At 37.8% G+C, this 24,703-nt stretch overlaps 1 protein-coding gene across 11 annotated transcripts in view; it reads left to right on the top strand.

Annotated features, from left to right (window-relative positions):
* The window catches only part of celf5a (cugbp, Elav-like family member 5a), a 314,625-nt gene that overhangs the window by 14,580 nt on the left and 275,342 nt on the right, over positions 1 to 24,703 (top strand). For all 11 annotated transcript variants that reach the window (XM_038299240.1, XM_038299235.1, XM_038299238.1 and 8 more), the window contains exon 2: positions 14,961 to 15,043. In XM_038299240.1, the coding sequence (XP_038155168.1) occupies positions 14,961 to 15,043 (83 nt within the window). The remainder of the gene's footprint in view (positions 1 to 14,960; positions 15,044 to 24,703) is intronic.

The following is a 24,703-nucleotide window of genomic DNA, read 5'->3' as shown; positions in this document are numbered from 1 at the left end:
AGATGGTTGTTTATTAAAGGAGATTCTTTTTAGGTTTATTTTTTAATTTATTTTAGTATCACCCCACGAGCTGCCACCTTAACTTGGTGGGGTTGTTTGAGTGCCCAAATGATCCTAGTGCGGGGCGTTATGCCCCTGGTAGGGTCACCTATGGAAAAAGGTCCTAGGTTACAGGTCAGACTAAGAGCAGCTCACAAGACCCTTATGGACAGAATCAAACCAAGAACAGTGACATCACATGGTATTGGGAAGCTGGGCCCCCACCCTCGAGCCAGGCCTGGGGTTGGGGCTCGCATGCGATTGCTTGGTGGTTGGGCCTTTGCCCACAGGAACCGGCCGAGCTCAGCCCGAATGGACGATGTGGGCCTGCCCTTCTTTGGACCCATCACCCCTAGTGGTCAGGTGCAGAGAGGACCGGGTGGTGGTTGAGGTGGGGTGCCTTGAGGGCCCAGTCTGAGCAGAGGTTCGTTCTGGCTGTAGGGACCTGGAACATCACCGGTGGTGGGGGTGGGGGGGGGGGATTTGAGCTTGTGCGGGAGGTTGAGAGGTACTATCTGATCTCTGGTAGCGTGTCTCGGACATCTGGGTAAAGAGAGGGCCTAATCTGTCAACCGATCACCACCTGGTGGTAAGCTGAATCCGCTGGAAGGGGAGGAAGCTGGTGAGACATGGCAGGCCTAAGCGTGAGGGTCTTTTGGGAAAGTCTTGTGGATCCCTCTGTTAGTGCTGTGTTTTTCTCCCATATCCCGAGGGAGGTCGGAGAGATGAGGTTGGAATGGTCCATGTTCTCCTCCTTAGCTATGGCCGTAAGGTCTCTGGTGCCTTTCGCAGTGGTCTGGGTAGGGTTGTCACGATACTAAACTTTTCACCTCGATAACGATACTAAGGAAAATATTCGATACTCGATACCATTTTCGATACCACAAGGATAAAAACAAAGACTCCAAAATTCAACAGAAATTTTCATTAATAATAAAAATATAATAAATAAATACAATAAACAATAAGAAGAATATTTTAAGGTTGTTTGCTGTGCACAATATTAAGCAAGCTTGGTAAAAAACGTTTTCCTTCCTTGGCTATGCTTTGCACAGATAGCAATGACACTAGCCAAACCAGTTAAGAAACAAAAATAATTCTCAGCAGCTGCACCTGTTACAAGAAAAAAGTGTAAAACTGTAAAGTGCACAGAATTATTCAATCACACAGTGTTCAGAAAGTGCATTTTCCTCTATTCTGCACTTTAGATGAATGACTGCTTAGGTGCCACTGGTGGTAGCACTGTATCGATACTTTTAAAAATGAGTATTGTATCCGGATACAACTTTTCAGTATCGATACTTTTTTGAGTATCGATACTTTTGACAACCCTAGGTCTGGGACAGTACCCCTGGATTGGCAGACCTGGGTGGTGGTCCCTCTCTCATCCCTGCTATTTGCAGATGAGGTTGTCCTGTTGGCTTCATCAAACCAGGACCTTCAGTATGCACTGGAGCGGTTTGCAGTCGAGTGTGAAGCAGCCGGGATGTGGATCAGCACCTCCAAATCTGAGGACATGGTTGTCCACCAGAGAAAGGTAGACTCCCTTCTTCAGGTCTGTGGAGAGTCCTTGTCTTAAGGGGAGGTGTTAAAGTATCTTGGGGTCTTGTTCACGAGTGAGGGATGGATGGAGTGTGAGATCAATAGACGGATCTGTGCAGCGTCGGCAGTGATGCTGTCACTGTATCAGACTGTCATGGTGAAGAGGGAGCTGAGTTAGGGGGCAAAGCTCTCGATTTACAGATCGATCTACGTTCCCACCCTAGTCATGAGACCTGGGTAATGACCGAAAGGACAAGATTGCAAATACAAGCGGCTGAAATGAGTTTCCTTCACAGGGTGGCTGCGTGCACCTTTCGAGATTGGGTGAGAAGCTCAGTTACCTGGGAGGTTCTTTGAGTAGAGCAGTTGCTACTCCATGTCGAAAGGAGCCAGCTGAGGTGGCTCGGGCATCTGTTTCGGATGTCTCCTGGTTGCCTCCCTCGGGAAGTGTTCCAGGCATGTCCCATTGGGAGGAGGCCTCGAGGAAGCCCCAGGACACGCTGGAGGGACTATGTCTCTGAGCTGGCCTTGTGTCACCTCGGGATCAGCTGGAGGAAGCGTGTGTGGATCGGGAAGTCTGGGCATCTCTGCTTAGACTGCTGCCTCCAAGATCCGGCCCAAGATAAAGCGGAAGAAGATGGATGAATGGATGGATGGATGGGTGGATGGATGGATTCTTTTAGTATGAGCACACAACACCCTCGGGTCGTGGCTCTGTCAGGACAAAGCATTCTGTATACGATTGCTGGTGTAGAAATAAAATGAGTAGATGTAGCCTTTTCTGCCTCCTTATCTGCTGAGCTGCTTTATAGTTGACTCTTTTTGCAGTGGGCCTGTGATACATAATCTTAATAAAGATTAAATCAAAATGTGCAAAAAAAAAAAAATTTTTTAGATTGAGCATGCCCTAATATAGTGCTGGACATTTCTTCGTCACTAAAGAGCTGTTTCCTGGCAATCAAGCAAAACGCGTTTTCATGAATTTTGTTTCAAATGTTTATGATCAGGAGATAAAAGAAATAATTAATTTTTAGTCATTTGACATAAGTGCAGATTTTGTAAAGCTTATTTAGAATCAGCTACCTTATAAAAACCCCCAAAAGGTACTATATAGGAGGATGGTTATTTGAGCTTTCAGAGCATTAGGGGCCTTGTAAGATGCTTTTAACTCTGCTTTGTCTATAAATATTCATAACCATAAAGAACATATGATAAAATATATAATATGATAAAACATATAATTCTGTGGTTACCTACATACAGTATATATGATATTTAAATTTGTATCACCAAATGACATTTCTGTCCACTGGTCTTGTCCTTTACTTAGTTTCTAATGAATCACTGATTGCTGTGTTTATCTCACTTTATTTTTGATGCTCCTTCTTATTAGCTCTATATCACAGTTGATTCATATTCATATTGACCTTAAAAGAAATTAGCTCTAACAGTTCCTATGGAAACTCCTGAGACAAAGCTCTCCTTTTTTACCACTTCTTTTTTGATGATGGCTGTTTTTTAAACCCAGATAAGGAGGAAAGACATACGACAGATTGATGAGGAGGAAAGACATATGTCTTCCCTCTTTATTCTGCTTTCAGCCGCTCTGTCCAAGCACCTTCTGGGCCTTTGAAGCTGTGTCTTTTAAGGTAACTTTCAATTTGTAAAATCAAAGGGGCTTAGAACCTGATCCTTCTCTTAGTCTGCAGTCATTTTGCAGCTGTCAGTCATCTCTGATTGTAGCTTGGCTAAGATCTATTGATCTGTCTCAAAGGCTGCACTGCCTTCCACCTTTAGTTAGGGGAAAGGGAATTATTTGCCACATTGGGTCTTATATGCAAATCAGAAACATTATGGACAGATGTTACATCACTTTGACATATTCTTTCACTGTGTTGCATTACAGGGTATAGCATAAGCTGAATTGTGATAGGTGAAAGTGTTTTTTATTATTTCCTACACCTAATCCTGTTTGTTATTGTAAGTGGTTGTTGCAGTTCATAAAGTGGAGGAGGTGTAGCTTTCTGACTTTGAATCAGGCAAGGGCTTAAAGAAACTTTTATTGATTTCTGTAAATCCCTCGGCTGGGGCAGCCTTGGAGGGAGGGAGGAACAACGGCTTGGAGAGACGGCACTTGGCAGGTAAACTCTTGTTGACCTCCCAGAAGTAACACAACGGGAGGCAGTAAGTGTGAATCTACACATTATTTACAGCCTCAAGAAACTCCATCCATTAACAGTGTCAATTAGCCTGCTCGTCCAGAATGCAGTTCCCTGGATGTCTTTATAGATCGGGCAATCACTTAGTGTAAAGCTACGGAAGGGTGGAAGACTGCCGCATCATAAGTACGATCAAGGAACATATTAAAGGTTTAACTGACTTGAGGATGGGAAATTTGCAGTGAGACTGGATATTACCAGCCTCAGCTGTTAAACAACTATATTTTCTATCATAAAGTGTACATTTAAAATACTTCTCAGTCTTTATAAGCTTATAAGTACATATCAGTTTCTTTACAGCTGGGCTATGAAGTACCACTTGTGTCCAGGCGGAAGTATTTAACCTTAGAACCATGCAGTAGATTTAAAGTGGCAAAAGGTTTTCTACATTTTGAATGAAAATTATTACTTTTTTACCCCTGAAATTGCCCTTAAAGGTATAGGGGAGGATTTTCTTTAATTTTCGTAAAGTTCCACCCTCTCAACTTTAGAAAAAAATGCACTCGCACAACCCCAGTACCTCTTCCCGAGAGGGAAGGCCTATTAAAAGCGTGCAAGAGCATGCACTAGCCCATTTCTCCTCGTGCACGCTCTGTTTAAATGTTTCTGTTAGCATTGCTCATAAAAACTTACTTTTCAAAAGAAGATTTGCAATTTATTCCCCTATGTTGAGGGTGAGCACGTAGGACGGCCTTACGTAAACATATCACCGGAATGATTGACAATTAGGAGGACGAAATATTTTGATTATCCACCCATTAAAAGAACATCCTCCATTGTACCTTTAACATGCACAGCGGTTTTTTTATTTTTGCATGTCACCAAACATTTTATGCTTAACACAGATATACAGTATATTCTGTAAATACACTCATACAGACACAGTGACTTGTTAAGAGATGTTCTCCTTATAGATCTGTTTGACTGATTCTCATAGGATAGTATAGTCTATGAGAGTGAGTCGCAACAAATCAATGGATGAGGTCTTCGACTCAGGGGTCAGAGAGAATACCACGGAGAGTGAGGGGACTATTTCTTATCCTGATGATATACATTGATGCTGCTTGGTTCTCTGTAGAATTCACAGTCTCCTAGCTTACTGCTCAAGGTGATGTTATAATGGAAGGGGTCCCCATAGAAGAGAAATGAAGGAAGCCCGATGCAGCATATAAAGGGATAAACTAACTTATTGAAGGGTTGGTAGAAGACTGGTTTTGAATTCATGATCAACAGATGTTTTTAGAGGAAAGTCTGGCACCATGTTTTTTTTTTTTTTTTCTCCCACACTGTTTTACATTTGATCACTGCTGCACTTTATGGAAAGGAAATGTGCATTTAGAGAGCTGAGAGCTGTACTAAATTAAATTTAGTTTTGTACACACCTTGTGTATACAAAATGACAACAAAGTCTAGGTCTTAGGCTTCCTTTAGGATGAACATCTATTTTAATTAAGGTTTAGGCTACAGATTTTATTATACCATCATTATGTGCCCATTTGGCCTGAACAGGAAACATTGTTCTCAGAGGAATGACAGGGATCAATGTGAGAAGTCAAGTTCTGCTTTAGTATAGAATAGAATAGAATAGAATAGAATAGAATAGAATAGAATAGAATGAATACCCCTATACACACTGCGTAAGTTTGGGTGTGGCAGACAAAAAAAAACTTACAGGTACATTCATAACTAAAGAATATGGACAACAATAAATTGCTAAAATTTTATTGTACAGCAACATACAGAAGCATCTTAGAAAAAAGGTATTGCAGGGTTAATAAAAATGTCAGCTTCAAGTAAAGATTTTGAATTTTTAGGGTTAAAAAGCAAAGAAAACTGTTGGTATACGCATGTAGAAAAAGAAATGAATGAAACTTACCTTGTGAATTATCTCTCTAAATAAAGTGGTTTATTGTCAGATCCAGTAGATGTTTTTGATCCTTAGGACCAATTTAATTAATTATAATCCTTGTTTGGACAAAACCAGTGCACCGCCTTATGCACACTGAGCTTTAAAAAGTGATCTATGTTCAAGTGTGGCTATCAGTCAGATGTTCATCATATATTCTCACTGCTCTAGAGGTGTTTACAACTCGTGTTCCTCCAGATACACCAGACACACTTGCGTCCAGATATAAAATTTTAAAATCCTCCCAATAAAAGGCTACGCAGAGGACACGGGGTTAAAGGTTGGGAACTGTCTTGGCTGGGATTGACAGAGGCACAAACATGGTGAGGAGAACAATCCCAGTGATGATCTTTTTGAGAAGAAGTGGTTGAATATCTCTCCCCTATCTGTTGCAGAGACAGAAGAAATGTAGGTTAAAGAGAGGAAGGTTCTGTGGAGGCGGCCATCAGCCATGAGTTCTGCTGGTTTAAACCCAGAGGCTCAGTGATTCTGTGTGGCTGGTTCCTCCTCCTTAATATGTGAGGACCCACAATAAATATATGAAGCAAATACAATTAAAAAACAGGAAATAATAACTTTCATTTCATGTTATACATTAATGCCAAATAATCATTTTAGCGTAGACAAATATTGTCCAATTTAATGCGTTTCATAGTTTTTTAAAATTCTTCTCTTCAAAATTAAGGTTTTTTCCAATAACTTTTATGTCCGTTTACTGATTGACACAAAACTAATGTCAAATCATTGTAGTAGACTGGACAGATGACTTTATTCAATTTCAATTAATTTACTTTTTTATTAGTCTTTAAAATGGAGACAACCATTATTTATTTTTATTTCCCAATATAACATTTATTGTAGACCCTAAGTAAATCACTGCTGGAGGTGTTGCTGATGTCAGTTCTTTATTGCATCTCTTCCCTGGCTAAGCCACAGCACACGTAAGATCCACTGAACCTTTTCTAGCCAGTGGAGGGCACCAAACAGGGTAAAGGTTTAAGACACAAAGGCAGGGTTGAAAAAATTTGCAATTAATTATAAAAATAATGCCAGGTACTGTACATGTAGACAGCACCATCAGAAATCTATTTGCACAGTTTATCACCAAAAATGTTTTTGATTTAGACCTAGACGCCAGATAAGTCCAAGTAAATGTAGAATAGGGTTCAAGATGAACAAGGCACCCCATGGTTTGGGACAGATGTCACTTTTCAGCCAAATACTTTTGCTGTTGCAAAGGTATTTTGTGTGCATACGGTACGGGTTTCATCTATAACTAGAAAAGCAGTGATATAGTGTAGACATCCGCTAAGCAGCAAATTTTCGCCTCATTACCAAATTTAATGAATTGTTTTTTCAGACATGAGCTACACCTCTGGTAAAAAATGTCCATAAAAACTGTTCATACGTTTTCAATTGATCCTGCTAACAAACCAACAACATTCCCTTTTCTTGTGTTCTTGTATTCAGTAAAATACCTCCAACCTTTTTTAATTGGATGCTGAGGCTGTCAATAGTCACTACTGCCACCCTCTGGTTTAGTGGGAAACTGCTTTTTCCGCTAAATATCCCTATCACACACTGTTAGAAAAAAAAATGAATCCTGCACTGCAAAAAATCAAAATCTAGATAAGTCCTTTTTTCTTAAAATGAGTGCATTTGTTCTTGAATTGAGGAGGTAAAAAAAACATTTTACCAATGGAACAAGACAATTTACACTTAAAATAAGAAAACACAATTGCATTGTCTTATTTTAAGTGTATATTATCTAATTATCTTATTTTAAGAGTAAAATTACTCATTCCATTGGCAAACTATCTCATTTACCTACTAAAATTAAGGGTGAATACACTTAATTTAAGAAATTTGTACTTATTTCTAGATCGTTTTTGCAGTGTGTAGACTATGATCTGAATCATCACCAGAATTTAATGGATTAAAAGTCACCTCTGTTTAAAAGTTCATTAAAATGCATCCAGAACTTTTGAAGTTATCCTGTAACCAGACAAACAGACATACATAAACTCCCCTAAAAACATAACCTCATTGGCAGAGGTGATAAATGTAGTCATAATCAAGTTAAAGTAACAGCTGACGATAAAAAAAATACAGCAACAGTTTAAATACATATAACCATTATTTACTATCATGTAAGCTCGTATGATATGTCACAATTTCTACCTCTGCAACATACTTAATGTTTAAACTTACTTTGCAATTGAAGATCAGAATGTCTTAGGATTAAATGGTATGCTATTGACATATTTTTGCACAAACAGCAAGAGCGAGAAATCAGGACATGTTCTGAAGTAGGTGTAGGATAACATCTTATTGTAGGCAAAGAGGGTAAATTCAGAAACAGATGCTTTTGAGACATTTTCTTAAAGAGTTGGTTGCAAATGGCAGGAAGGAGCTGGCTGTGAAACATAACTGCTCTCTGTGCTTAATGTCATAGCAAAGCATGACAGTGGAATTTTAATATTACTAATATGTTGTCTAAATTGATTGTGGTTATAAGTATTCTTCAATTTTTTTAAAGTATCTTTACATATGTAGAACATACAGCTATTGTAAAGAATTTAAGATAATTTAAAGGAGCTTTTAACAAAATTTAATTATTTTAGATAAATGAATTGAAAAAAAAGTTTTGCAAAGCACTAACGGGATCTTTTTAAATCTCTCTGTGTTGTTTTCCAGTCTCTTGTTTACACAGCCGGGCCGGCCGTGTGAGAGTATACGTGCCCGTATGGCATGCGAACAGCTGCCGCCCAGCTAGTGTAGCATAGGAGCCAAATGGCAGACAGTGCATTCTGCGGACCAAAACGTTCAACTAAAGACAATCAGGACTCATTGTTGCCAAGAAAAGAAGTAGAAAAGAAATGGTCTTGGACAAAGAAGTGGTCAGATAAGGAGAGGGACAAAATGAGGATTTAAATGTCCTTGTGTTTCCCAGGTGGATAGCACTTTCAGAACAGAAGCAGAAGCTCAGATCAAGCTTTTCTCTTTCTGGATTGGTTACATCATCAACTCAGATGTGTTTTCTGTTGTTGGTGTAACTTTCTTTTAAAAATTCTGTTGCTGTGTTGCTTTGATTTTGTACAAAGTAACCCTGTGGGTTCATTGTTGAACTTTGACCAGCAATGGATCCAACGTTAGTGTTATGTGATGCAAGTAATTGAAAGCCCAGCTAAGACAATTAGTATTATTTGTTAATCCGAGCTTGCACGCTGCCCAACATGATTCAGGGCACCGCTTGACAAATAATCCAAAACTGAAGCAGATAACTGGTTCTTAGATTTTGGGATATTTAATTCAAGTAAGTAGCCTGATCTGTTTTTTGTCTGTGCTATGTATATTCTGTGTAATTCCCCTGAGTCTTTACACTGACGGCAACTTGAGTGACCTGTCTCTTATTATAAATGTAAATGTTGAGGTCAAGGTTAAAAATGATCTTATATTGTATGGATGAATAAACAAAAAAAAGAAAACATATTAATGCATTAAAGGGTATAATAGGTTATTTTTAAAGCAACATAATGTGTAGTCAGTCAGAATTTCAGAAATCGATCATGATTTTATTATTATTAGTATAATTAGAAGTAAATTTCCTCTTGTGTTCAGTTATTCAGCTTGATAGAAAGTTGTATTAAAATATAGTGTTGATTTGGTCTACATTTATCTTATTGCTTGTTTAAAGTTGAAAATTCATTATTGTTTTTTTTAGCATCATTTCTCTAGGCAAACAGCAACTAAAGCTGATTTGATTTAGTTTGATGTTGTTTCATGTCTTGCTGTTAAGCAACTCTATTGCTCACGTTGAGCGCATATCGTTTAAGATAAGATAAACTTTTTTTAGCCCCACAAGTGAGAAATTTCAATTATTACACAACAAGATGAAAGAAGCAGGGGAAAAACACTTAAAAATAAGATAAATTATGATATGAAAATCTAGTCTACTAATGACATATTCCACTGGATGTTGCTCTTAATAAGGCCAGGGAATGAGAACCATACAAAATATCTACGTACAACAGAATACTTCAGTTATTATTTTAGTTTTGTTAGGGCTTTTAATTTGTTGTACATTTTACATTAGCCAACTAAAATTTGGATAGAAATGCGGTCAGATAATTTTTAGAGACAATATTGTGTAGTTAAATACAATTGCAAGGACCATTTATAACTAAAAAAACAACCCAAAAATGTCAATGTTTAACGCCATGGGCATAAAACAAATCTTTTTCAAGAAGAAGAAGAAGAAATATTTAAAAAAAGAATAAAATAGAACAGAACAGAATAGTGAGAGCATAGCAATGTCCATTGTTTCCCTTATGGGTCAAATCTAGCTTTACTAGCAGCAAAATGAGAAGCAAATGGTTGCACAGAGATTCTAGTAGGTTAAATATACTAAAAAAAAAAAAGAAGTAAGAGACACGACTAAATGAACAACATACAACATGAGAAATAAAATTTAATTGGTATTCGAATTAACATGCTCTGAGTAGCATGATTGAAAACATGTTTATGGATTTGAAAGGAACTAAATGACAACATATATGTAGGAAGCAGAGGTGAGAATTTATTCTTAACAAGTTTAAGTTTTCTATTACTCATTTGGGAAAATGTTTAAATATCCAGTGACAATTGACTCTTTTGGGAACAAAATAGAGAAGGCTGTATTATAGAGACCACATATGGAACGATTTGCATGAGGGAAGAGGACTCACTCCATCTAGCAGCCGACACTCTTAATTACATGCCAATTAAACAGTTAAGATGGTGAGATTTAGACCATTTCTCCGTACCCAACCTGGAGTTGCAATAGGGGATAAGAGGCGAGCGTGGAGAGCAAAGAGGAGGTAAAGACTGCAAAGATTTTTTTTCTCTTCAGAGATGAAATCAATGTGTGAGATAAAGCTATGTTAAGTTTCTGTCAGATGATGCAGAGGATCATCTCCTCACAGTGGGAGGGCTTCCCCCATTGCTGTGTCAGCAGGCTTTGATTACAGTGGATTTTTGTTGTGTTTCAAACAATTTCATCATGCCCACCCCCACGCCACCCCCACCCAAGCACACTTTTTCGCATTTGGTATGCAATGCAGCACTGGCAATTTGTACGTGTTTGGATTCCAATTATGGAGTTGTTAAAGCCTTTTTGCCTGTGGCCTGCAAATTCTTATTAAGCCATACATTAAAGAGCACAGAATCACATTTAAATGGAGTTCATGTTTCTCTTTTGTTTTCCAGTGTTGTGCTTGTTATTAATTTATTCGGCAAGCCCTATGCATTACACATTAACAAATAAATCGTCTTTTCTGATTGTAATGCAAAATACTCGTTTTGTATTCAAAGATAGGGCCACCATTTGTCAACAACAACAAGCCCAGAGAGACCAGAAGAGAAAGAGGAAAACCAAGAGCCCTGATAGAGCCATTCCATTTTACCCCTGCTGATTAAAGAAACAAACAAACCCAAAACTGCAGCTTTCTTCATCTTTGTGTTTTTCTTTTTTCAACATTCTGCTACAGAAGAATGACGTTCTTTCAACAGCTCTGTGGTTATTTTGGTGATTTACTTAGCCATTGAAAATCATTAGGTTGGGCTGTTGGGTGAAAGTGGGCGACCTCAAGGTCAGGTCCTGACCCCTAAAGGACTCCTCCAATGCCTCTTTCATACTTAGTAGGGTGCAGACTCTTCATAAAATAAACAAATTCCTATTTAATTCGTAATCCCTATGTTTGGGGCTCAGAGACGAAACCTAGACAAAAGTCTTTGAATAAATAAAAGAAAAAGCTCTGAGACAGTCATGAAACAACGATTCTTTAAGGCATTCCTGTCAACGCTACATTAGAGACACAGCCACACAGTTAAGGCACAAAAATATGGTTCATGGATGAATAAAGGCGATCTTGTATGAGGGAAGAAAAATGGAGTGGAATATTGTCCGTGTAAAGACGCTTAATACATCACCACCCACTGAATACATTTGGTTGATGAAATGAGATCCAGAATGCAAGGGCTGCTAATAAACCATCTTCAGAGTGGCAGAAATATGATGCATGCTGACCCATATGAACCTCATTAATAGAACACAAGCAAATCTATTTATCCGGATAGTCAGGGCGAAATGATTGCCTCAGTACTCCGTCTGCCTTCTCCCCTATTTTTTATTTTTTTGCCTTTGTTGCTCTCTCTTTTTTTTTTTTTTTTTTTTTTACCTTTTCTCGTTTTGATGTATTAAGTGTGCAGCAATATCCAATGTAATAACTTTCAGGCTCTTCTCTGCTTAAGGTTAGATGTACGATTCCTTAAATTTGGAAATTTTTCAGTTTTTCCAATAATAGGTGTCTGAGTAAATTTTAACATCATTTAGTCCATTTAAATCCACATCAGAGGCAATATACAAAAACTGAGAGGAAGCAAATTCAAGTGTCACTTTTCTATGTGACTGAAACTGTAGTATTCATGATTTGATCTCATTCAAAACTGGGATGAAACAGATTATTTGGATTAAAAGCACTAGCACTTTATATGAAAAATGCTTAGAATTTTGTGGTTTTTCAAAACAGGTAATACTTTATATCACAGCAGTGACAGAATGATACAGTTAAAGAAATCATCTGTTAGGTATTTCCTAATTGGCGGCACTAGGATAGGGATTATACTCGAGTGAATTTTATGACCACTCCAAGACAAAGCATCTTACCTTTAAAGCATTGTTTGGACTGTATATAAACCAAGCAATCTTCATTTTTAAGTTACAGCTGTGCCTCAAAGTTCGCTTCCAAGCATCCATCTCTTGTTTGGCCATCTTTATCTCAAATTCAGCGAAAACGCCCCCGATAATGTGGTGAAGCAATACACCTATCTATGGTTGTGTTTAAGCTATAGGTTATGTTGTTTTAATGTTTCATAGTATTTCATCAATTATTTTGGATCTTTGATAAATATAATAATTTTAGAAGTTAATAATATTCAGAGTTATGCAAACTGACCTCCCCTTGTTTAACACCTGTGATGAACAGCAAAGCTCTATGGGGCCAAATCAGCTGATAACCAGTCATGCCTCTGGGTCAAGAACCTTTGGTGTTCTTTCTTTTCATAAGTCTACAGCATAATTAAATCAACCATTAAGGACAGGTTGTTCAGCTGTGTTTAAATGTTGACAGGAATGTATGTGTATTCCTCACACTTTGTCACAGTACTCAATTAATTGTTAACTAGAGTAAAGAGACTCTAAAACATTTCTTTTGCTGACAGAGCAACCCACTTTAAAAAGTTTTTTATTTTTATTTTACCAAAATTGTACAAAAAATATGTAAACATTTTGCATTGCAAGATAAAGAAAATAGGGATGCACGATATTGTAATTTTGGCCGATATCCGATATGCCGATATTTTAAAACTCATGTAGCCAATAACCGATATCGATACCGATATTTTTTATAAAAATAAGTAGTCATTGAAAATAGCAGTTTTATTATCCATTTCTGACACTTTAAAAAATAATATACTCAAATATGTTTTCATATGCTGATATCAAATAGATTTTTAAAAACGCGGTATCGATCTATTTTACTTTCAAAATCTCGTGACATTTCATCATTCTGTTACAAACTCTCGTGATTTTTTGCAAATTCTTGTGAGATTTTGTTAGTAAAATAGATCGATACCGCATCAATATATCAACATATTAAAATATGGCAAAATTTTGTGAATTTTCGGGGGATTTCGTAGCATAACGATGACATATAGCAATATTTCATTAGTAAAAGAGATTGATATGGTGTTTTTAAATGGCAATATATCAGCATATGAAGATATTGGGATATTTTAATGTATCAATATTTTTTCCCTCGTCTTTAGAAGATTTTAAGTCTGTAAAAAAGAAGTTTTTGAGGAAGAAGAAGAAGTAGTATTTATTTATTTATTTTTTTAGACTTTAGAAACTCAGAAGCTGATCAAATATCGGGTTAAATATTGGTGGGGTGGCCAATGTCTGATATTCAGTTTTGAGGCCGATACAGGCCGTTACCGATAGGGGGCCGATTATATTGTGCATCCCTAAAAGAAAACATTTTTGTCTGTCAATACGCTCACCAGAACTCCTAAAGTGGAAGACTATTAGTTTCACCTGGTTTAATTTAGTAAATATCTTCTTTAAATAACTTTTGGCTATCCAAATATTAATTGATTAATTGAAAAAAGAATCAATAGATTAATAATTAATCTTTAGTTGCAGCCCTAAAATAGACACATTCTGGCTAATGTGTAAGGAGCTCCACCACAATCTGAATTTCTGACCAACGCTATGTTCCCCACATGCTCATCCAGGAAGCAAAAAATCCTGAAAAGTCAACGACTTGATTCAATCAGATGGGTTTCCGTTGTCAGACAAATTTGAACCAAACTAATTGTATGAATTGTTTTTGTGAAGTGCATTGAGATGTCCCCTTTTCTCAAAAAGGAACTGTTGGCTACAGAGGATTTTAATATTTTAATGTTTATGTTTTTGTTAATTTGCTGATTGAGAACAGATAGAAATTGTTTCTTTATCTGCATGTTTTCCACTTAATTGCCTTATCTAGTGTTTAATTAGACCTGTGGTAGACCCTCTTAAATCACTGCATATACCTATGTCTGTCATGTTGGGTTGTGGATACTAGGATCCCAACAATGTCTACAATTGCGTGTGGATGTGAACATGGCAGTGCGTTTGACATATTGTAGTTGAGAATTCCCCTCCAAGTTTCACATATCTTCTGATCGCCCCCTCTATTCTCCTGCATTTCTGAGCTTGTCTCCTTCAACCTTCTTTTTCCATTTCTGTCTCTCTGAATATTTCTCCACTCTCTTGTTTCTTTGGCCTGCTTTGCTGTCAGAGCTGTTTGGGATTAGGAGGACAATGGCACGGCTTGCAAGAAGGCTTGGGCAGGACATGGCAATAGGGAGAGGGATCCTGGACTTACCTGACATTTGCTTTAAGAATTTCTCTGTACATGTCTCTCTCTCTCTTTTTTTCTCAATTTTTTCCATCTTTACATTTCCAATGAGATTTTGTTTTCTTTCTTTTGTTAAATCCCATGCTGTATGTTTCAAATAATACAAAATCTGACTTAAAAAAAAAGAGCTCAGTTTTTTCTGATAGGTTTACTATTTTAAATTCAAGTTTCTGTCCCTGTTATGCCTAATTACACATATGAATCCCTTGTCTTACTCTGATCATATTTTTTTTTCTATTCCTTTTGTTTCAGGTTGTGCATTCCTCACCTACTGCGCCCGTGAGTCAGCCATTAAGGCCCAAAACGCCCTCCATGAACAGAAGACACTGCCAGGGGTACGTATTTCCCTCCTCTATTGACTCGTCCTCTCTCCCCTCCATGGTGGTCAGCTGTACCATCTGCACCCGGCTGCACACCAGCCGCTATTATCTTTCTGTAGTCACAAGAGATGAAAAACACTTTGGAAAGCTTTTCAATCAATAGCCTAGCCTTTTGAAGGCCAGTTTTTAACTATTCCATGTGTCTGCCCTCAAGGGGATGTTCTCAAGCATTGATCAGAACCTTCTCTGCTTCGTACCTTTTAACCAAAAGCAGAGAAAGGTATAGAATTAGGGAGCTCTGTAGTTAAGAGTGAACAGTTCAATATCACCCTGTGAAGTAGCATTAATCTTATTTTTGCATTTTATTGGTTGTTTGGGCATTCTGTTGGGTCTCCATGCTCCAAATAAATCTGTTTTTAAGACAGTGACAGAAATGAAAACATTTGGTTTTATTAAGCCGTATCAAAAGTGATGTTTAAACCCTTAAAGCCCATGATTAAAAGGCAGAACCTGACAGTCTTAACCTAAAGGCCAATTTAAGAGTATTCAGACAAATACATCTCTAAACTTAGAATCCTTAACCTCCAGTAACCTTGAGAAACAAGCTGTTTCTATTATCCTGCAAATTAACCAAGTATAAGGCTAGAGGGCATTTCTGCTTTTCTGAGCAACATTTAAAAAACATGAAAGTAGACAAATTATGATCATTTTGACTAAACAGTAAAGGAGAGGGGGGGGGCTATGTTAAGATAAGCTTGTGGTTCAGAATCAGTGTAAAAACAGAAGATTTCATTTTTTCTTTTTTTGGATCAAGGTTTGTTGTGCATTTTAATTAGTAAGTTATATCATTCCCGTTGAGGACATTTTTTTATTTATGTTTTATGTAAAATCAGAGTTATATGTTGTACAGTATTAAACTACCTTTGATTTTCTCATTTAGGGATTTCTTATCTTTAAAAGTGCCTTCAGCTGTAACTGCATGCTACTGAGAGAGGATGGAAACGGGAAAAGTATGAAACATTTTGTACTGAACAGAAACTGTTAGCAAGCATAGGTTAAGACTATAGGCATAAATTAAGATTAATTGTGTACATTTAGCCAAGTGAACCTTAGCCCTTTGTCGAAATGAAACACTACATTATAAAAGTCAGGATGTTCCCTTTGTGTAAGCAAAAAAAAAAAAAAAAATCCAAAAAAAGCAAATCAAGAATAAATTGAAGAAAAAAATTATCATGTTTAAATACAACCATTTGCTATCAGTGTATAGGTAATAGATAAAAGAATAACAATGTCTTATTAATTCCTGTTTAATAAAAAAAAAAAAAAATCTTCTTTTTGGGCCTTGTCCAAAATGTTTTCATAATGAACAGTTAAAAAAGCATCCTGAAAACCTTTTAAAACCCTAGGAGACACCTCAGACTGCATTTATCAACATATTTACTATAACAGCGGTAAATTAGGAGGTAATAAAAGCGACTACTACTTTTATTACCTCATTACACACATCCAAAAAAGAGGTACAATAGAAAGGTATGACTCATGTTTCTAAAGATACCAGCCAGGAGGGCAGGAGCAACAACATATCTGTCTCCTGAGATACAGTAATTTCTGAAAGAGTCCTTCTTGTCTGGTAGAACCTTTAATTGCATCTCATGTCTTTAAAGTGCTGTAAAACCAAAACATTTTATATTGTTGAGTTGTATTAGAAGCATTAAAAACTCCTTCAAAAGATTATTGAAAAAGTCTATTTATACCCGCGTAAACATGGCCCTTATACTTTATGATTAAAATGAAATCCAAAGACAAAGCTTCACAATAGCACTTTATACAAACAGGAGACAGGTTCATGATAAAAAAATAATTTCTCGGTTGCTAAACATGACAAGCATTTTGGACAAATCCTAATATATGATATTTTACTTAGAATGCACGTATATACGTTCCCAGAAGAGAAAGTTTTCGGGTACAACTTGTAAGAAAGAAAGTTTTCTTCAGTCCTCATTTTGGCCTCTTCATTTCTCCCCTCTTGGTCCTGTCCAAACTACATTCTCCAGCATCTTCCCACTCCCTCTGCGCCACCGTCACTGTTCCGACAGAGACAGAGCGTGTCATAGAAATGTAACAGCCAGACGTTGATGAGTGTCAGGCTGAGGTTGCTCTGCTGTTCTCTTCTCTTTACTCACACATGCAAACACCAATGATCTGCAGAAACAGGGACAGTGTGTGCTCCAGATGCACACAGATGCAACACTTGCTGCTCACAGCTTTTATTGTGTGTCAGTGTCGCGAAGAATCCTATAGGTCTATTTTACATGCCAATGAAGCAAAGCAAACTATTAGCTTAAGAAAGATACAGATCAGTAAGTAAACATAGAAAGAAAACAAAAAGTATGGTGTCTCCTTACTCTCTCAGCTTCTTGTGTCCTCCCCTCTTGAGTTCTCCTGCTTCCTAATTCTGTTGCGATCTAACCCATGTTACTCCACTGTTTGATGCTAAATAGCTATGCCACTTGTTTGTTTGCAAATCCTACTTGATATGCACTTTGCCAGGGGCTTGGATTTAATTAATGGAAATTAGGAAATCTTTAGAGATATTCTTTTAAATTTATTAATATCTGCATTTTGTCATTTACCCCACACATTTTCCTTTGAACCGTGTTTTTGCATATCCTTAATGTATCTTACAGAACTGTCTGGATCTAATTCATGCAAAACCACCAAAATCCTATTGCAAAGTGTTTAATTTGATCAACATCAATTTTTTTTTTTTTTTTTTTTTTAGAAACAAGCATTATTGTAGGCATAGAGAGTTGATAACCATTGAAAATACCATGGTCAATCTTTTATTGTAAAATGGTCTCTTATCATGTTAAATTCTCTGCCAGTTTTGATGGAAATAAGGACACTATTATTTTTGTCTCACCTCAACTTAGAAAAAGAAGCCTTTCTAAGGAGTGCATCTTTACTCTTTTTACAAAAACTTACATTTAAAGCTGTTATTTAAACAGTTCAACATAAATTGTTAATGAATACAGACCATGTCAAGATATAAGATTAATTATAGGTTTTAAAAGACATCTTTACAAAAGAGGTCTAAGGTGTGTCGTTGTATTAGCAATATTAAAATCATTTGGATATGTTGAAAACAACATCGTTTATAATTGTGTAGTACAAGGGAAATTATAGAATGTTTAAAAATGAAAAGAAACCAAAAAAAAAGGGAAACATTTTGTTTTGCACTTTTATGCACAATGAAGCCAGAGATTTCTTACTTTTTATCTCACATTAAGGCTTTCTCCAGTGTATGAGGACCGGTTGTCTATAAGATAATGTATCTGTCATGAAAGTAAACATCTGGAAGCCTTTTAGTTTAAGAAAGTGTTGAAAAAAGTTTGCAGGGACTTCATTTAGAATCGCATCCAATAACAAAGATTTTCTCTGCGTGTTGTTTTAGCTCACAGGGATTTAAATGAGAAAGATTCTCATCAGAGGGGAAGCGCCACAGAGCTAAGCTAAGTGTTCGGTACTCAACATGGCGGTTGTAAGATAGAATCATCATGACATCACACATCTAAAACCTATCTATATGGTTATTTCATTTAACAGTTGAATCAGACCTGTATCGGATGTCGGCTTATATGCTCAGCCAAGGTATTGGAATTGGAAAAAACTGGATCGAGCATTTGTTATTCGAAGTGCTACAATAGTAAATCCAAGTTGTTACATAGGTTGTGAGTTGTTGCACTGAAACCTATGAAAATATGACATACAAGAAGTTTGTAGCTAGTGGTATTACAAAGTGAGCTAGTTTAACGGTTATGAGTTAGAACAGAAGCTGTCAAATTGACATCACTTTGAAATGTGGAAGCCCCAGTTTGGGAAAAAAAATCCACATTTTCCAAAAAAATGAATTTTCATAAACAGAAAAATTTATACTCAATTAAAAGATAAAATTACTAATCGCCAGCTCGACTGCGAATAATTCTAAAAAGCAGCCCATTTGCGTGCATTTCTTTAATAGACCTGCAGACTTACTTGCCCTATTAGTACAAAACCTCAATATACTCCGTATAGAATTACCCAAAGAAATTCTTTCAAAAATTCTTTTAAAACTCACTGTTATGGTTATGTGATAGTTAGGTTTAGCTAATGTCTATCTGTTGCGACTCCAAACTTATGTACATGAATTCAACTGTGAAGCATGCCTGATAAAAAAAAAGTTACGACATGATTTTTATTTGATGGTAAATTATTACAAAATTGCCAATAAACTGCGAGCACAATACTTAGTAAATCAGTCTGCAGATTCTCTGTAAGGAAGACTCCTATTTATGGCCAGATTTATTAACACTTTGTGACAGGCACAAAGTGGTAATAAATCAGGGTCATAATGTTCAAGATGCAGAGTTAGATCTAAACCAATGAATCTCGTCAAACATTATGTGCTTCTGTGTGCGTTCTGTCGCTAATATAGAGGCATTTATTGCCCCTGCACATACAAACAGTTCACAGCTGCCTGCCACTATTAGAAGGAAGCGCCAGTGTTCTTGGACATCATAATCCACGTCCCCCTTGTTGCACATTAGCAGCTGAAAGGAACAGTATGGCCTAATGGAAGTGTACTGAACTGTAATATAGATTCCTGCAGTGAAGTGTGATAGGAACCTTGGGGACACATGTGCCTGACATAAGTTTGGCCTCAGAATAAGAAATGCTCTGACAGTGTACCAGGTGTGTACTGCTTGGCTCTATTAGTTGTGCATTTCCGTAGGTGTACATGGAAAGCTGCCATGTCTGTATAGACACAGATAGTAATGTTTAAAGGTGAGACAAACAACATGCGTACGTGGCAGCTTGTCGTGATCACAGGCCGCCCACAACACTAAGCTCTGAATATATTATTTGTGTTATTTTTTGTTCTATTTTGAGGTAGAGCTGGTACATTTCTCTTCTGTATGCAGGCATAAAAGTGACTAGGACCATGTTTTAAAGTTAAAATCCAAATAACAGACTTCCTTTTCAAACCAAGGGAAATTTTTAGATAGCTTTGTGCCATCTGAGGACTCACAGTGACTCTTCCTACAACAGCTGTTGTTGCTTGCAAGTGTCACAGCTCTCTACACAAGTCCGCAGGAGATTTACTCCACCCAGCTTAGCATCATGACAAAATCCTGCTTCCTTCACACTATCCACCCCCTCCCTCCTCAGATATTCTGTCCTCTCTCCACCGCTTCTCAAATCCACCACATCCAAGACATAATCTCAGCCACTGCAGCAAGTCTCTTTGGTCTAACAAAAGAAGAAAAAGAAAAAAAGGCCGCCTCCCTGTTCTTTTTTCTTTCTTGCTATGCTTGCGTTGTGTACAACAGTGATTGTCTCAGAGAGGCATTGGTGGAAATGTGTCTGCTGCTTGCATTCTCTCCTTGTATTAGTAGTTGTCGACCTGAGGGGAGTGTAAGTGGCTGGCAGTCATTCAGGAGGCAGGTTTATGGAAATAGCACCCACATTAAAAACCCAATAGGAGTAGGGGAAGACTATGCTTCAGCACACACATGTGGGATCCTTCAATGTCAACACTTGAAGTACCATTCCCACTTGATTGCCTCCGTCTCCCTTTGTCTCACTGTTGCACAGTGCTTTTTTGTCAGTGTATGGCTTCACTGTTGGACAACTCGTTTCTGTACAAATGCAGCTTTGAGTTTGCATTTATTTCTACATCTGCTTTCAAGTGAAAGTTGTCAACTAGTTAGACTACAACTTTTCCTCGAAATGTCATAAATTGCCCACTATGTGTGACTACGTGGATCCAAACATCATCTTATACCCTATTCTTTTAACTGCCTGCAATCCACCTTTTTTATTATCCACAGCCAAGCTTCCTATTGTGCCGGCCAGGCTGCTGCAAAGGCTGAATAATTCAATGCTACACTATGTGAAGGTTGGCAGGGTATGAATGTAGTGTACTGTATGTTTATGAGTGTGTGTTGGTATACAGTATGCATCTTCGTTGAGTGGGCAAGAGTGGGGGCCGGTGTAGAGCAGACTGGTCCGCATGAAGCCAATTGGTGTTGGCAGGTTTGAAGGCCTTGCAGTCAGGGAGCGGGGACTCATTTGAATTTAGCCTTTGGGTACGGGGGACCTATGTAATCTTGTCTATATATGTGTGTTTGAAGAAAAAGGACATCATACCAGTGGATAACCTTAAGAAGGCGCTGTCAGTTTCTCTTTCTTTCCTGGAAATCATACAAAATTTTGGTATTTGATTTGCCTTGGATGAGAAGAACTTCTAAAGACTCAGACAGAGTAAATCGAAAATCTGTCATCCCCATATTTGGAGGATTTTTATAATGCCACCTGTTAACACCAGGGTCTTTTTTATGAAACATTGTGTAGGATGGTAACAAAAGAGTAAAGGTTGTGCTATACTTGATGCATGTACAATCTGCGCAGAAAATGAGCTTTCTGTCTCAGCGTCTGCAGCTTTTATACGTTAAAATACTGTATGGACTTTGAAATGAGATTTAAGTTTGTGAGAATCGTGGTTCAGACATATTGTTTACGTAACAGGTCCTATATATATATATATATATATATATATATATATATATATATATATATATATATATATATATATATATATATATATATACACTATATTGCCAAAAGTATTTGCTCACCTGCCTTGACTCACATATGAGCTTAAGTGACATCCCGTTCCTAATCCATAGGGTTCAATATGACGTCGGTCCACCCTTTGCAGCTAGAACAGCTTCAACTCTTCTGGGAAGGCTGTCCACAAGGTTTAGGAGTGTGTTTATGGGAATTTTTGACCATTCTTCCAGAAGCGCATTTGTGAGGTCGCACACTGATGTTGGACGAGAAGGCCTGGCTCTCAGTCTCCGCTCTAATTCATCCCAAAGGTGTTCTATCGGGTTGAGGTCAGGACTCTGTGCAGGCCAGTCAAGTTCATCCACACCAGACTCTGTCATCCATGTCTTTATGGACCTTGCTTTGTGCACTGGTGCACAGTCATGTTGGAAGAGGAAGGGGCCAGCTCCAAACTGTTCCCACAAAGTTGGGAGCATGGAATTGTCCAAAATGTCTTGGTATGCTGAAGCATTCAGAGTTCCTTTCACTGGAACTAAGGGGCCAAGCCCAGCTCCTGAAAAACAACCCCACACCATAATCCCCCCTCCACCAAACTTTACACTTGGCACAATGCAGTCAGACAAGTACCGTTCTCCTGGCAACCGCCAAACCCAGACCCGTCCATCAGATTGCCAGATGGAGAAGCGCGATTCGTCACTCCAGAGAACGCGTCTCCACTGCTCTAGAGTCCAGTGGCGGCGTGCTTTACACCACCGCATCCGACGCTTTGCATTGCACTTGGTGATGTATGGCTTGGATGCAGCTGCTCGCCCATGGAAACCCATTCCATGAAGCTCTCTGCGCACTGTTCTTGAGCTACATGAAGTTTGGAGGTCTGTAGTGATTGACTCTGCAGAAAGTTGGCGACCTCTTCGCACTATGCGCGTCAGCATCCGCTGACCCCGCTCCGTCAGTTTACGTGGCCTACCACTTCGTGGCTGAGTTGCTGTCGTTCCCAAACACTTCCATTTTCTTATAATACAGCTGACAGTTGACTGTGGAATATTTAGGAGCGAGGAAATTTCACGACTGGATTTGTTGCACAGGTGGCATCCTATCACAGTTCCACGCTGGAATTCACTGAGCTCCTGAGAGCGACCCATTCTTTCACAAATGTTTGTAAAAACAGTCTGCATGCCTAGGTGCTTGAATTTATACACCTGTGGCCATGGAAGTGATTGGAACACCTGATTCCAATAATTTGGATGGGTGAGCAAATACTTTTGGCAATATAGTGTATATATATATCACTGTAGTGTGGTGTTTAAACATTTGTTAATGCAATATGTTACGTTTGGATTTCATTAGCACCACTGAGCCTTACCTGTTTCAGAGAGCAGCAGTCGCCACTGGTGCAAAACTATTATAATTGGCCTTTTAAAGAGGAGGCAGTGACTGTAGAGAGGTCAGAGGATGTGTAGTAGGAGCAATGGCAACGACGTAAAAGTCAGGTAAAATGTAGCATTTGCTTTCTGTGTCAAATTTTTAGAAATGTGCCTTTAATTACCTTGAAGCTTGCAAATTAACTGTTCTGAAATGTCCAAAGCCACAACATAATCTTCATTTTAAAATAAAATAGTGTTAATGCATGTAAACCTAATAAAGCATTCATTTTCTGCCATTTAGCAAATAGAAATAGCTTTGACCTAGAATAGCTGACCTGACACGGAAAATGTTTTGACCTGACTTGAACATCAGAAAGTAAATCTCTATTTCTTTATACTGTCTTTGTATTACCCCACTACTTTTCCCATGATGTGGGCTTTATATTTACTTAAACATGCTTTTGTGAGCACTATTGGTTTATTTTGTCATGTTGTACAAAGTAAAGAGCTTTTATTTCAGTTCTCCTATGGGAGCAGCTTCTATGCCTCATGAAAAAATACATGTATGTGTGCATGTGCTTTCATGCTCATAAACATCAGTGCTTCTTAAACAGGTGTGCTAGAAACACACCACAGCTTACTCTGTCGCACAGTTGCTCATTTTCCACCTTCAGCCTTTTTTTTCTCACCTTTCTCCTCAGCACTGGTCCTCTGGTGCCTTTTTAACACAAACACACAAACAGATGCTGAAGCCTGCTTTGTTCTGTTGAATTATATTTGTTTTCTTTTTGAGGTAAATAATCTATATATCGTCACCTTCTTAAAATAATTGCCTAAGTCATTTTTTTTCAAAAATGATTTTTTTGCCTAAATCATCTCTTCATGATGCTGGCCACCTCTGGTAAAATTGCCTACATCCTCAATTAAACAGATCATGCCATTCTACCCCTTTTGTATAATTGCCTATGTCAAGAGTGTGACTTAGGCAGTTTTATTTTTGCTTAAGTCACCAGACAAATTGACTTAGGCAATTTTAGAAGTTTTTCAAAATGGCGGATGATTCTAGGAGACGAAAATTCTACACAGCTGCTGAAGCTATTTCCAAGATTCTGGACTCTTCCCATGTTGGTAAGTGAAGATGTTTACTATAATATACACTAGGCTATCAAAATTGCATAAAATGTGATCTTTTGTGAAAATTTTAGTTTAGGAAGCTAGCTAAAAATGCTCTGTGTTAGACTGGCGGCCTGTCCAGGGTATGCCCTGCCTTTGCCCGAAGCCAGCTGAGATTGCCTCCAGCATTAACCATGACCCTAATGAGGAATAAGTGGTATCGATAATAGATGGATGGATGGATGGATGGATGGATGTAAGTTAGCTAAAAAGCACAGTGGAAAGACTCCAGAGTCATCTAACTAAGAAAGTTTTCAATTCTGTAATGTAATCTACAGTCTAGAAAAAATTCACAAAGGACCCTCTTTACTCGATTGATTTTAACTAATGAAAATTTCAGATGAACATAAGTAATCGTAAATGATTTGACTGGTGTTATAGTGTGCCTGTGTTGCTGTATCTAGAGGCAACTTGCAAACCATTTTGGGAATCCACAATGTATCTTAAATACAATTGACCTCAAAGGCAATTCATGTTTGTCAGAATAATCACACATTTTTGAAAGATTTGAATATTTTTTTTTCCCATT

This window comes from Cyprinodon tularosa, unplaced genomic scaffold, assembly GCF_016077235.1.
Source record: "Cyprinodon tularosa strain WSP-4 unplaced genomic scaffold, ASM1607723v1 ctg420, whole genome shotgun sequence".
NCBI classification, from domain to species: domain Eukaryota; kingdom Metazoa; phylum Chordata; class Actinopteri; order Cyprinodontiformes; family Cyprinodontidae; genus Cyprinodon; species Cyprinodon tularosa.
This window is presented reverse-complemented; position numbering and strand designations above follow the sequence as displayed.